This window comes from Glandiceps talaboti, chromosome 8, assembly GCF_964340395.1.
Source record: "Glandiceps talaboti chromosome 8, keGlaTala1.1, whole genome shotgun sequence".
NCBI lineage: Eukaryota > Metazoa > Hemichordata > Enteropneusta > Spengelidae > Glandiceps > Glandiceps talaboti.
In genome coordinates, this window is record NC_135556.1 from 17,660,229 (window position 1) to 17,676,701 (window position 16,473).

General features: G+C 35.1%; 1 protein-coding gene across 1 annotated transcript in view; it reads right to left on the reverse strand.

Moving 5' to 3' along the window:
- Positions 1 to 1,576: 1,576 nt before the first annotated feature.
- The window catches only part of LOC144438621 (glycine receptor subunit alpha-2-like), a 56,410-nt gene continuing 41,513 nt past the window's right edge, over positions 1,577 to 16,473 (reverse strand). The window contains exons 4-8 of the mRNA XM_078127723.1: positions 11,944 to 12,164; positions 11,019 to 11,101; positions 7,588 to 7,722; positions 4,293 to 4,645; positions 1,577 to 4,021 (exon numbers count right to left, since the gene is read on the reverse strand). Of these exons, the coding sequence (XP_077983849.1) occupies positions 3,767 to 4,021; positions 4,293 to 4,645; positions 7,588 to 7,722; positions 11,019 to 11,101; positions 11,944 to 12,164 (1,047 nt within the window). The 3' untranslated portion in view covers positions 1,577 to 3,766. The remainder of the gene's footprint in view (positions 4,022 to 4,292; positions 4,646 to 7,587; positions 7,723 to 11,018; positions 11,102 to 11,943; positions 12,165 to 16,473) is intronic.

Sequence of the window (16,473 nt, forward strand, 5' to 3'; positions counted from 1 at the left end):
TTCCAAAAGAGTTGTGTACATCAGCAAATATATTTAGTATGCACATATCATTCCTGTGATTGGCCTGGTTCATGATCAGTACTAAAATCCGCCTGGTAGTTATACCTGGAACAAGTTTTGCATCTTCATTTCATACTGGGCGATGATTTACTTGCATTTAAACTGGCCAGGGAAAAGTTTCATCGTAAGGACGAGTAAATCTGACTGGTAATCCATGCTGATGTAGCAGTGTTGTGAAAGAGTTCAAGGTGATATCTAGAGGGTTTCATCAAAATTGGAGATGCAGTCACATTCTAAGAGATTATTTTTAAACAAAGGACTGGTTACAGTATAACTATTCCATTTACGTTTCAAAAATGATGTATTGCATGAAAGAAAGACATCGATAATTTATTGCAAACTACTTCCAATATTTATCATGGTACTATTTGAGCCAAATTGCAATCTCGTAACACAGCTGTCAACATATTGTCACATATAATGGGATTTTAACACCGTTATTACACACAGTCATGTAGTTTCCACAATATCGTTTTCGACAATTTTATTTCAATTTTATACAAATAACATACTTGAATAACAACCATACAACCATACATACATACATACATACATACATACATACATACATACATACATACAGTAGAGATATATACATACATTTTTTTCTGAAAATATATACGAACATCTACATCTACAATTCTACTACAAATCCTTCTATTTTCCCCCTTTTTATGATTTACTAGTAAAACCACAATGAAATGCATACATTCACGTAGATGTTCAGTTCTATTAATGGTATAGCGCCGTATTACTACATGGTTGCGATTCTGTACACCACTCTAGACAGAAGACATAAATGTTGTCACAGAACTGAAAACCACCAAGAGTACCAATATTCTGTAAATGCCCTATTATGTTTCTATATTTGTTAATTTATTATTAATAGTCTGTGATTTGAGTTTTCAAAAAGGTGTGTGAACAATACATTCTATGAATTTCATCACATGAATAGTTTTCAAAAAAAATCTAAATAACTAATAAATTCAAAATTAATTTGTATTGAACAAAAATGTAATTATTGCGAGAATCATATTTGCAAAACAATACTACTACACTATGCGAAAAGTCATATTTGACCATATCTTTCTACCGGGGTAAATCTTGGGCAGAGATGTGTAAATGTGGGTACTATGAGACGAAGTTCCACCTTTGACTTAATTTACCCCCGGTGATCTCTCACCTGGGCCTTGTAAACAGTCAAAAGTGGTACTGCGTCTCAAACTACCCCTGGACAGAGATGGTGGTTAGGTGGATCACACCTAGGGTAAAGGTTGGGTAAAGGTGGGTAAATTTGACTTTTCGTATAGTGCTAGTACATAGATATTGAGTATATGATATTAACCACTTGGTTTATAATATTATATAATATACTAAAATCTATATATGCATATCAAATTTTGGTTTTCAATTCTAATTTATTAATTTTCCCATTTGACTATAAATATGATAGAATTACATAAACGTAAACCGATATTCCTAGTTTTACATATGCAAACTATTACTAAAGTCCAGATTATTAATTACTCACTTTTTGTGGATTACTGAAATAAACATTCATGAACATACCTTCACATTCTCAAACACTTACAGAAACAGAGACAAACATATTTGATTAACAAAGACCTGCATCCACTCAGAGTCATGTAAAGTAATCATTTAACTAAATTGTCGCTAAGCCATTATAGTGAATAGACCATCTCATCGTCGTAAACCACAACCTCTTTTACGGCACCGTCCACTTTTTATTTCGCAGTGTCGCGGAAGAAATAATACATCTGGTTTGCGAGAATGAGATCATCTCTGAATTGCTATATAGTGTATTTCGATATTTCCTGTGTTTTATAATTTTATAATTTTATCAGTCAAAATTCATATATCATTATTAATTTATATATCTCCTAATAATACACATCGTCTATAAAACATTCGACTGAAATATACAAATAATGCAACAAACAGTATATGCATGAATACATGATAAATGCTCCGAAAGCTTATATATTAAATAAACAATTAATGTACATGTTGACATGGGGCGGGGGGTGCAATTGTCTTGGGGACAATTATACAGCTGGGGCAATTATCCAGGGAGCAGTTGTCCTGATACCGTTGACATCATCGTATTGCTATCGGGACTTATCATATCATTATCTGAGAGATTCCTCGCAGATTGACAAATTCTGTAAACTTAACTCTTGTCTCACGATCTCCCTCAACGGCCAGATAGTGAAATCATTTCGTTTATATTTTATCGGCAATCTCCCCAATCAATGTCCATCAACAGCACGTTGGGTTGGATGAAATAATATACTATAACGATAGAATATTTTCAATATAATCTACATAATATTTTAACAACTTGCAGTACGTTGCTATGGAAGTCTATATGTAATTAGTCGTAGCTATTTTAACGACACTGTTCTAATTTCGTCACTGTTTCAGGTGTTTTCCGAATATTATTTGTAATATTCTAAAATTGATAATTGCCTCTGGGTTTTAAAGTTGAAATGGTAGTAATTTTAAACTTAATAGTTTACAAAGCAAAGTAAGGTCAATACTGTAGAAATGTACAATATATTCATGTTCTCATTACTATTTTATATAGGGTGTCCTATGTCACTGTAGTATGGCTGTAAACACGCGAACTAGCTTATCAACTATTATACGGTACACATGTATACCAACAGAAATTAAACATTTGATTTTACAAAATAAGAATTCCTTAGTATTGAGTACAATATGAATTGAACAATTCTATTGGATATTAAAACTGTGTAATGATTACTTCATTTCAGTTGCCAAGATAACGAATACTTTAATGATATAAATCGACTCGACATGATGTTCCACTAGAAATCTAATCTTATCGCGTTTATTTAGGGGTTCTTTTTATATGAAAGCTCACAATGAGGTCAATAAAAATGAAAAACCTTTAAAAAATGTGAAGTTTCCGTGTAATACATCTGGGTCAGCATTTTTCTGAAAAGAATGCTGGAAGGAAAAAAAACTTGAACAATTTTACTAGATACAGTTTTACAGATTATCTGTCCACAATGTTATTTAGGAAGGAATTTTGTTCCGTAAACACTCTCGAATTGTCATGTTGGTTGAGACTAAAAAAGCCTGTAGAGGGCCACAAGTTGAGTATATACGTTTTATGGGAGTAGTTTATTGCTGCATGTTAAGAGACTCCCATTTCAACTTACTAACATAGGGCATGTCACTCTTAACTAGCACATGCTAATATTATCAAAATTCGCTCCTGCTGGCAGCACTTTATTGAATGTGATATCTCACTATATGCACCCGTTCTGTGACTAACGTTACAGATAGTGTATGTGATGTGATGTATTGTTGTAGTTTTCTCGTCTTCAAAAGTACACTCATAAGATAGAATGTGTAGACAGCACCCTCATCGATGAAACTACCCACGGAAGTTGACTCAGAATCCTACCTACGTCAGATCACAGTCTCTGTATATAGCAATTTGATATAAAGCTCTACTCAACGTATTTACAACTATATGTTCTTGATAGTGGAGGAAGTTAATTCACGGTTTTACGTGACATCCTAGTATCTCACGATACAAACTCTGGGAAGACCTTTCTTTTTTCTTTTTTTTTACTAAATGCTCTGTTGTCTTCGATTGAACACTGCACACACTGGCACTACATCAACCACAGCTATTTTATTATATTGCTATCTAAGGGCCTGGGCTTTGAAAATAATAACTCATATACATAGACCAATAAACAACGTTAAAAACCAAGAACGCCAATGGGAAAATAAGTCGTGAAATATGGTCGATTCTCTGTGCGTTGCCTTTTTCTCGCTCGGTTTTCTTTGCGCTCGTCCCCTGTACTGTTGTTGATACCGACGGCTGAGACTCGGAACATACAAAGGTATTAAGTTGTTTCATTTCCAACAGCGTTTGTGATTCACCATTAGGTTTTCTAGTCTGGAATGACAAAATTACAATAAAAATGATTATATGTCGTCGAAACACAAACCAAAACGTACATGAAGTCCGAGACACTGACAAACTACACAGACACATGCAAACACACACCTAAACACATTTGTAAGCACATGCCATGACATAACGATTCTTTCATACATGTATGATATATTATAACAGTTTGCACAATTGCTTTAATATATACTCCGCTATTGCCCTTCAATTTATTCTAAGATTTATCGATTTTATCACACCTTAAAAAAAATCTTACCTGTCGCAATTTTTTAGCTCGTGTCTCCTCTATCATTTTCCTCGATGTATAATTGGCAGCAGCAAATTCCACAAGGGCGGCGAAAACAAATAATAAGCAGACAGCCATCCAGATGTCGATTGCTTTGACGTAAGAAACTTTGGGTAGCGTCTCATTGGCGCCTGAACTCTGCGTTGTCATGGTGAGTACAGTTGTTATACCGAGAGCTACTCGTGCTGGAGACGAATCAGCACTTATCCAGAATGATACCCATGATAGTATGACGATAAGCATGCTGGGAATATAAGTCTGTATCATATAATATCCCATCTGACGAGCTAAGATGAACCTACCCTCGACGCAAGTGTAGTTTCCTGTGGAAAAAGTGATAAAGAATGAAAAGTCGGTAACAAAATTAAAATGACTTTTCCGTCCGTTAATCGTTAAATTACACGAAAGTAATTAAAATTAGTCGTCATCAGGTACGTGTGTATAATAAGATGAAGTCTGGGTGCCTTTTGATGACAATCACGGCGAGTTCAAGTTCCGACCTGCTCGTTGCATTTGGCTTATATCTTAAGAGTTCACAGACCTTTTGTAAATCAAGTAAATTCAAGGTTTGCTCAGAGAAACAAAGGAGTGCTTGAGAGTCCTAGTTACCGACTAGGTTTTTTTCATAGTATGGGACTCCCCATCGATCGCGAGGCGCGCACGTGTAAATTTGACGACTGTTGTGCTATATGCGACCGTAACTAGATAAACTCGATGGCATTTGTAGTGATCGCGCATTATCTACAGAACCGCCAAGAAGATTATGATTTTGAACGGACATCAGACACCTGTGCGTGGTCAACACATGTGTGTATTTACAAAATTAGCAAGGTATTGTGAGCAACAGGCCAATGATTGACAATTCATTTTAACCACATTGTAACTGAGGAACACGTGTTTCCAGCAACTTTGCCATTGAATATGTCTTTGGCACTGTACTTTGAGGGGCGTTTGCATAAGCTAGTAATCTAGTTATTTGGTTTCTCAACGATTTCTGGAACAGACTGGTGAGTAAATTGAATCCTCATGACCTCTATTGTTATATCACCTTCGAAAATTGTTGTTTTCGTTCACAAGACTGGGTGCCTTAAAATCCTACGTGACTATACAGACAACTGGGTTATAAGTATTATCTCTCTGTAAGTCTGATTGTTGGCCATGGATCTTTACTTCCTGGACATTCTCATAAACAATAACTAGTGCATGTGCCCAAGTATGGTATGTTTTTCAAAATATGTATTGTACACTACTTTATTCTCTCCATTTATCAACTTCTCAAGTTATCAAAAACCACATCATATAATTATCAAGTCGAATCATATTTGACCCTAACTTTGGTGTTAAAGTTAATATTTTCGACCTCCAAATTTCAAAAGACCTCGAATTTGATCAGAAAATATTCTTAGTCTCTCTGATGAAAGTGAGGTGTAGGAATATTGAAATCTAAGCTAAAGTTGGTTTTGAGTGCAAACACGGAATCTGAATAAAACGCTCAAAAAGGGACAAGTAAAGGGTCAAAACGAAGAACTAATGCTACAATTTATTGCGGCTATATTTGGGATACAATGCTTAAAACTAACATATGCCACGTTCTGTGCTTCTGCAATTTCCGATTGGAGAATTTTTCTAGTGTAGAGCATTGTTTTACTGACTGCATCGAATTGAAACAGTGCAATATCTGGATATTGCACCGAACCAATGCAATATCTGGATAATGATCGTACCAGTACAATATCTGGATAATGATCGTACCAGTACAATATCTGGATAATGATCGTACCAGTACAATATCTGGATAATGATCGTACCAGTGCAATATCTGGATAATGATCGTACCAGTGCAATATCTGGATATTGTACCGAACCAATGCAATATGTGGATATTGTACCGTACCCCCACCAGCACAATATCTGGGTATTCAATCGTACCAGTACAATATCTGGGTATTGTACCGAACCAATACAATATGTGGATATTGTACCGTACCCCCACCAGTGCAATATCTGGATATTGTATCGTACCAGTGCAATATCTGGATATTGTATCGTACCAGTGTAATATCTGGATATTGTATCGTACTAGTGTAATATCTTGATATTGTACCAGTGCAATATGTGGATATTGTATCGTAACCCCACCAGTGCAATATCTGAATATTGTATCGTACCCCACCAGTGCAATATCTGGGTATTGTATCGTACCTCCACCAGTGCAATATCTGTATATTGCATTGTATCGGTGCGATATCTGGATATTGTATAGTACTCCCACCAGTGCAATATCTGCATATTGCATCGAACCAGTGCAATACCTGGATATTGCATCGTACCAGTGCAATATTTTGATATTGCATCGTACCAGTGCAATATTTTGATATTGCATCGTACCAGTGTAATATTTTGATATTGCATCGTGCCAGTGTAATATCTGGATATTGTATCGTACCAGTGTAATATCTTGATATTCTATCGTACCAGTGCAATATCTGGATATTGTATCGTACCAGTGCAATATCTGGATATTGTATCGTACCATTACAATATCTGGATATTGTATCGTATAAGTACCAGTGCAATATCTGGATATTGTATCGTACCATTACAATATCTGGATATTGTATCGTACCAGTACAATATCTGGATATTGCATCGAACTAGTGCAATGTCTTGATATTGTATCCTACCAGTGTAATATCGGGATATTGTATCGTACCCCACCAGTGCAGTATCTGGATATTGCATTGTATCGGTGCGATATCAGGATATTGCATCGTACTGGCCTCTATTGTATCATAACGGCATGGAATATTAGATAAGGGGCAAGACAAATAGTTCAATGTAGAATACAAAACCAAATTCTTTTAGTTTGGGCTCAGACTCCCCCCCCCTCCCACCCCCTTCTAACTAAATTGGCCACAATTGAAAATGTTTCTGACAGCACAATCAATTCAAACCAGTATGTATTAGTTTGTAGTACTATGAATACAAAGCCAGTAAGTGGTGAGGAAAAATAGTTCCTTTAATGACACTTTACTTATTTTAGTGTCATGTATTTACTATTATAATAGTAACAATTCTTCTATTTCTCAATACGACTTTTATACATGAAAATATACGTATTTAGGGTAAAAACAAATCCATTAAAAGTAAATTCGTTTTTGTAGGATGAAAACTGAAATGGCCCAAAACCCTCACCCCCTAAGTAAACGAATTTAGTTTTTTTTAATCCTACATTGAAGTATCGATCTCATCCTGATCACTGTACCTGTATTGTACGTCTTCATACAAGACATAGTTCGGGTACCAACGATATCGAATTGTGGTAATGCCAAATCGTCAGCTAACTGGATAGGATTTACCTCCCGCCACATGAAAATAAGATCTTCTGTTGTAAATCCATCTTAAAATGAAACAGACAAATTATCATGTTATTTGCATTTTGCATCAATTAGTGATAATCATACATTATCATTGTGTTTGAAACAAAAGTTGATGGAAGTGTAATCATGGATATGGAAATATACAATGACGTAGCTGGTGAATGTCACCAGCTACTTGAGTGAAAATGTCTGAATGTCATAAAAGAGTCATGATATTATACAAGAAAATTATATTGGTGGCCTCCCTGATAAACTCTCCAGTTAGTGATGTCAAAGATGAATCGGGGTTAAGGTTCAGAGATACGCATGCTAACAGTTTATCCCTCCCTGTCAATAAACGAACTCGGAGATTATTATTTGTGATGTAAATTCCCAAGTTTATACTCTCACATGTCACATACGGCAATTTGGTTATTACTTTAGGAGACCTCGAGGAATTGTCACACATTTGTCACTCGGCCTCGATAGTTGTCCATGCCTAAGTGACATTTGTCCTCAAGACGAAGAAGCCATAGGGGGTTCGTGAATGCTGTGACTTGCTCACTTTACTAACAACTAATATATGTTTTGACAAGTTTCAACACTTGTTCTTTTGTTCACTGATATATAAGTGTGCTTCTCTTACATGTTCATACATATTTAACTCAATTTTGGAAATTCGAAGTCTCTAAGACTTGTGGAAAATTCCATTTTTTTCACCCTAGCATTTGAATTGACTGTTCATTGAAAATGGGATATTTGACATGGGAATGTTACTTGGTGACATTACATGTAAATTTATATGTTCAAGTCTTCCGGAATGTCTAGTAGTAATTTCAGTAAAAGTATCTAATATTTCAATCTCAATAATTATACAATTGCTCTGCATTCGGTTGCAGTTCCAACGATTTCTTACTTTTCCCAAAAGACTGGCAATCGCGAACGTAAAAGGACTGTCTGCCACGCATTTTGTAGTTATTGTTCCTGCATTCATTACCAAACTAAACAAGTCAATTCCCCGTGTAAATCGATCACATCGATCTTCAAAATTGTTACAGACGTGCTTTTTGACGACTGAAAAGTCCCTTCTAAATGCGCGAAGATATCAAATATGTCTACGATTTCGTTTTTCATAATGAAATAATCATATTTCTTAGAAATAGTATTATAGTATGAAACGTTTCATACTGCATAATTTTGACTCAGTTATTTGCTGACAATTTGCACATGCACAGTACTTTTAAACATCGTGTGATATGTACATGTAAATGAAAATGTATTGTGTATATGTATCATGTTAGGAAATTCTATTCACGTACAGGCAATGCTTTATTTTTATGTGTAATATTTAGGCGTGTATTTTGATTTTGGTATTAGAGTATTGGCTTAATTAAAACATGACAAATAATACATCAAAAGAGAAAAACGAATTTCAAATCATTTCGTTAATTCGCGCAACTTAATTTAAGGGTATTAAAATATTTCACTTAAATAAATGAAAAATGGACTTATAATGTTCAATCTGGGGCCAATATCCAGATAAATGTATGCTCTGGATACATTCAGGGTTATTGCTTTGTAGGTAGCCATAGTATGGGAATCTTTATCTTGCCAAACTTAAAGTGGATACATTGAAAAAAAAATGTTCAGTTCTTATTCACTAATAGCCATTGATTCTAGAGGCCACACTATGCAAGTACGACCTCTTGCGACTACTTGAAAAATACTGTCATAATTGTTGTCGTATAATTAATGTAACAGCCATGATCCATCTGTCAAAGTTTAATGAAAAGAATATACGAGAAACCACAAAGGTGCCATTCATCATAGTAATTATATTATATTAATATTGAATAGAATTGTGTATGATGTAAGTGGGCATCTATAGAGTATCACATCTCCTATATGACATCCGTTGATAACATAAATTTGTTAGACAATTAATAATGTCTTAGTTGTAAAGGGTACTTTAATTCCGTTATTTATGTATTTGAAATATTAGATTGTTGGATTAATTGACAGTGTAACGTAGTTAATATGCTTGACAAGAGCAATTTCTTTCCGTTCCTAGATCATATTAGTTTTCTCATCGGCTTCCCTCTTTTGATTTCGTCCAAGCCAATTCTGGAGCGCGTCGTCAGAAAGAAAAACCGACGGTCAAATAAACAAAAAAATTGTTTGGTTCCGATTACCCAACCCTACCTAGTTTTTCACTGCCGACCCTTAACATTTTTACGTGTTCGAGAAAAAAATAAATAAAATTGCGAAAATTGTGAAGTCTCGCGACAAATAGTGGATGCGGAAACCGACATCAACTTAAACAGACAATATAAAACTGTTATTTCAATCTGTAATGGCTGTACATCTGATGGGAAGAAACCAATAACACAGAGACCATATGCAAAACAATGAAAAACATAACTACCTGAACTAAACACTCACATATGAAAAATATAACATCTACCTACCCTCCTATTCTAAAATTGAGCGTACTCGGAACCACACAATTTTTATTTTTAGGCCTCGGACCCAAAGTTTCATAACCATTGGACACTCATTTTTGTTGTTGTACCTTTAATACAGTATACTGTATGCAAATGAAGGATAAAGTCACTAGATGCAAGGTAAATTAAAGCCACGTTACAATTATATGTGTATAAAAATAATTATTACTTAATTGGATCTATAGAGAAATGGTATAGTTGATTGTCGGTATAACGTAATATTACATACCCCAGGGTGCAATAAATCAACTGTAGATCTAGAATCCAATAATCGAGTCTGCACATTTATATATGCTTGACAACATCAATTCCATGTAGCATCTATTATTTAGCATCAAAATTCTTGCCAAGTTGAAATTTTTTGAGTCAATGTATATGTTGAGTTATATACGAATACTAAATATTGATGGAAGACATTATGAACAGACGGTGAATTAGCGCTATACACTGCAAACTGACATTGTTTTCATTTCTAATATCAATTGCAGGTGTGATGCCATTCAATGCATATGTAGCATTTTTGAGTATGGCTACTTTACAATGGTTGACGCATATTTTTGCGATACTACATTTAAATCATCCCTAACACATGCCACATCAATGATGCTTAGACCTTAAAATACGATGTGTGTGTACTTACTTACTTACTGTCTATCTATCTATCTGTCTGTCTGTCTGTCTGTCTGTCTGTCTGTCTGTCTGTCTGTCTGTCTGTCTGTCTGTCTGTCTGTCTGTCTGTCTGTCTGCTGCCTGTCTGCCTACCTGCCTGCCTGTCTGTCTGTCTGTCTGTCTGTCTGTCTGTCTTCTGATTAATGAAATGAATTGCTACTCACAACTTTCAAGCTGAGCCCCACACTGTTGCTGATCCATAGGAAACTTTTGCAAGTTCATCATGCAGGTCAAGGTTAGACTGAGTCTGAAAAAATCATCAAACAATCACCATTATTTTTTTTAAAAACCGTGTGGTAGCGTTCAGGGCGAACCATATGCCATACACCAGACTTGAAGGCCTCAGTAATTATACAAAATGATGTGTCCAGTTCACTGTGCGTAAACGTACCAGATATAGTGTATTTAGCACATTCGTCAAGTACTATCATCATATGATATTCATATGTTTGTATAACAGGCAGTATACCAATACAATTGATACATACGATAAACAGTTATAAGTGAACATGTAATACATAACCATCCTGACTATGTCTCAAAGTCGGTTTTTCATTATGTTATTTTAGCTTTGTTTATTGATATGTAAGCAAGGTGTACATTCAACTTTATTATATAGTGAATTGTGCATATGATATTTGCTGTAACGCGGGAATTATTTTACAGTGTTCAACACTTTACCAGATGGCTACTATATGTACGCCTCCAGGCGTTTACGACTTTATGACATTATTACATGATCATGGAAGCTGGTACTATACTAGCAACATGGCATTTTATATGAAAGCAATGTAAATTGTAAAGGGCAATTTGTATATTCAATACTCGTGACAATGAAAATGGCTATTACAACGTATAAATTCTATCTCGTGTGCAATTGGGCTCATCAGCTGTATACCAGTATCTACTTGTGAAAGCGGTAAAACTTTGTAACTTGGCGTAACGGCATTAACAAGGTTGTTATCATTCGATAACTATGTTTGAATGAGTACCTCATTTCAGCATATGCCACCATCAGTAAAAGAGTTCTTGTTTGAAAAGTGGATAGTAAATGAATGAAACATATTGTTAATGGATTATCTTACATACCGCACACTATAAAGAATGTCACCGTTGGGGTATAATCGTAACAGTTTATTGTCTGTTGTTACGTCGTGTTGGTATGCTCTCTTCTCGTTAGCAAAGAAGAGATCCGGAAACCACATTAGTCCGAGCAATTTTGTGTGAACAGTCATAGTTTTATTATATTCCGTGAATGACAGACGAGGGTCGTTCCACTGTTGGCGCATAAAAATGTCCATGGTATAACTCTGTAGATGGAAAGATAAAGCATAGAATGTTCAGTGCAAAGTCACACAGCCATTCAAATGTTACAATACAATCAATGTTATTTCATGCAGTTTAGATTTGTGTAATGAATGACAACCATTTGTCGGTTTTGAAGCAAGAGGAATGCCAAATTTAACATGTCAAAAACGATAGTCATACACTTGTAAACTTATCTAATCATGAACATCGAAACAAATCGTTCAGAGAGGGTACGCAAATGGGTTCCAATCTGTCCGAGATCAATACGTTTATCAACAACCATTGCTCTGTCATGTTCAAATCGGTTTTGTTCAAACAACTTATAAATACGATATCCTATAGTGGTCACCTAGCACCTGTACATCTCGTGTATCTTGAGATGATAAAGCAAATACCAGTAAATTCAATGAAAGGATAGTTATATAAAGTGAAAATACACAATTTATGCAGTTTTAGACTTAATTTGTACCAAAAATATGCAACTTGACCTTGACTTCTAAGATTCAATGTACTATTATATTTGGCGTGACTTCTATGCACACATTTAAACTCTTCATACTGACCTTGACATCTACCTTCAATGTCAAATGCTTGCCTAATATCTTTTAAAGCATTGTGCAAATTACGGAGAACTGTGTTGCATGGAATAAGTATTTAGCAATGAACTTAACATAATAATGTCTTGTGTTGATCCGTCTTTAATGAATATAGTTTTCGTTCATGTTTTATTTTTGATAACTGACACACAGCGGGAAAAGTGATGTCTTCGTAGACAACTGTGGATATACTTGTGTTACGTACAGCTCGTATCATTCTTCTAAAATATCATTTGATCTTGTCTTTAGCTTAAAGCATTCTAGACCTAGTCGAGTTTTTCACACACGCCTTAAGCTGACAATATAGAAGAATTGTCGTAACATTACTTTGAAGCCAGTACCTAATGTGTAAACTTTTAAAAAGAGCTGAAATGAAAATCAAACAAAGATCGCGCAAGCGAAAATGCATTTCTGTATTAAACCCTACCATATTTAAAGTGCTTGTGATTTAGATAGGTAGATAGGAATAAGATTGAACATTTAGCAATCAGTTTGGGTTAGAGTTTGACATGCACATACATGTAAAAGGTTGTAATCCTGTGTCAATCATGTATCGGTTATCCCCATATTACTTGGTCTGTCCATCTCACGACGAAGACGTAAAAGTGAAGCGATTTTAATTCTGATTTGGAAACGCAACATCTCAGATTGGATCCAACATTCCCAAAGGCATTTGAATTTTGAATTGGCAACAATATCAGTCAATCGCTACTAAGGTTTTTGCTAAAGGTAATATTATCTCCTACTCATTTGCACTTGTTGCCTGACACTAGCTAATAAGTTCAAACTTCCCAGATTTATAACTTTTACATTTGATGCTATCTATAGAAGGTACCGAGGAAAGAATAGTATGTATGTATGTATGTATGTATGTATGTATGTATGTATGTATGTATGTATGTATGTATTACGGTATAAAGCACCCCTGCTTGACTCTTCAAACTTGGGTTCTCGGGTTTCATTTCTTTTATTGCGTCAGAAATCAATGTTACAACTGGTTTCTATAAAGGATCGTACCTTTGGGGACAGTATTAGTCTGAACTGTTAACACTCCCAATCCATGCAATACTCAAGAGAAATTCAGCCAATGTAGTTTTAATTTCCGAGACCTCCTAAAGGTGTTAGGACTGTTTAACATCATTTATCCTACGATATAAAATCAATGAATATTGACAAATCTGTCCTTTTAAATTTGTTGTCACATACATCCACGACTCTAGCATCTTCTTTTCTTTTGATAAAATGGTGAGGAAGAAATTCTCTTGTGTAGAACATAGGTACATGTTCCACAAAATAGTATTTGGTGTTAATTGTCTAACATGTACTCTAGAATGTGTTAAGTTAATATAGATTTAGGGGGAAATGTTCAAAGTGGCGAGGAGAGCGTCACAATATATCAATAACTAAATGGGAACTGATTTATTTTCCTAAATAGTATTTACTAATATATACTGATCTTATTTGTTACTAAATGATTGTACGTGTATAGTTTTGTCCTCGGTATCAACGATGCGATCAAGACTCGATAACACTTGAAAACAGTGCTCTATGACATGTGGATTAGTAACACACAACACATGTAGCTTTCTGAATAAAATGTCACTAAGTCATTTAGATTGTCGATACCATTGAAATGTGTGTACATAGTGTGTTACAAGGCCTAACAAAAAAAATAATTGTGTGGTTTCGATTACGCTCAATTTATATATATATATATATATATATATATATATATATATATATATATATATATATATATATATATATATATATATAGTTTTGGTAGTACTGGAACTCTTTCTTGGTTGTAACTCGGAGTTTCACGCATAGTGCGATCATCAGACATTCTGAGGCCTACTCTCTGGGTGTGCTGTATATATAGAGTGTAGACAATAGAAATACCATCACTATTGTCTGTGTCGGTGGGTTAGGTGTTGTATGTGTGGAAGTGTTGGTTGTTATTGTGTGAGTTTATTGGGTGCGGACAATGTGTATATATATATATATATATATATATATATATATATATATATATATATATATATACACACACACACATGTGAGTGTCTAGTTCAGGAAGGTATGTTTTCTGTTGTTTTCTGTGTTGCTTTCCACATGGTCTCTGCACGTGTTATTGGTTTCTTTTCATCAGATGTACAGCCATTACAGATTGGAAGAACTGATTTATATTCTCTTTTTAAGTTGGTGTCACTTTTCGCATCCACTATTGCTTGCGACACTTTACAATTTTCGCGATGTTATTATTTTTTCTCGAATACGTAAAATAAATTAGGGTCGGCGTGAAAATCTAGGTGGGGGACGGGTAACCGTAACCAAACAATTTTTTTTAATGGCCTAATAGAGTTGCATTGTCGTATTATCAGATGTTGACGAAAGTAATTACGCAATTATTACATCACCAACTTTTGACGTGAATCACGACGTACACTGACAAGTCGTATCAGTTATATGAAGTAAGCAGAAGCGTGAAACTCTTGAGTTACAACTTGTTACGTACCAATTCCTAGGGTTAAGTCTAAAAGTTATTCTACATATATTCTTATCATGAATGAGAATCGCTCTTAGGCTTGATTCATTTACATGTGGGAATGCTGAATTTGGAGCAGTGAATTGTGTCAGGTAAATGAGCTATTTTAGTGGTGCAAATAAGGTTCACCATCACCCTTTCCGATTTATCATCGCTGTCTCCTAAACAGCAACTTCATGTCTGTACAACTTAGAACACTTGACAAGGGTGATTTGTCTCTCTAAGGTGATGTATGTTACGTATGACTGCGAACTAAAAGCATGACAGGAATGTGCAATGCAAGACGGAGGAATACATCCGAGTTATTGACTATATGTTCTTTTATTGATGTACATGTAGGAAGCTTGCTGCCGTAATGCGCCAAGTGTAACATAAATTGTTGAGGATATGTCCGAATCTAATCCCACGCAAGAATTTACTTCCGATGCGTTTCTGTATAGATTGACAATAACAAACTAACGGTATTGATTATTTAACTGTACCATCACCTAACTGGACAGTAATGCTGACATTAGCAGATGTAATTTTAGTTCAACTTGGTCTTTTTTCATTTTCTGACAACTTAAGGTGACTTACACAGACTTTGCCATTTCTCCAGAGGAATGTAAGGGGTCTCTCTAGCACATATGCTACGTTCGTATGCCAACGCGAAACAAAAACGTCGCGTTTTTGTTATCAGATACAAATTGGCGATATGTTTTTCCCGGAATTATACATATAGGTATTTACATACCGCACAATATTTGCGAAGGCGAAATGGGTATTACACACCTATTACGCGTCAATTTTGAAAGTCAATTAGACAAGCTCCCTAAAATGTCAATGCTATCAGACAAATCCACGAACGTTTGCAAATCTTATGATATTCTATTTTCATATTTTAAAGCGATAAACTGATACCCTAAATGACCCTTTACATTAAGGATGCACCCATAGGTAATATCAGTGCATTTCATCACCATGTTGTATATAAAAGGATTTCACTGTACCAAGCAAACGGAAGTGCAACGTGTGACGAAAACATATACCTGTATATCCCAATCTAGCTATTCCCATGGGGTGTCAGAAATAACATCAAGACTCTTTCGCGATTATCCTGCACTTCCAATACACATACATGTTTGACGTGAATTTAGGTGTCTAAAACGACTATCTAGGTGGCTAAAA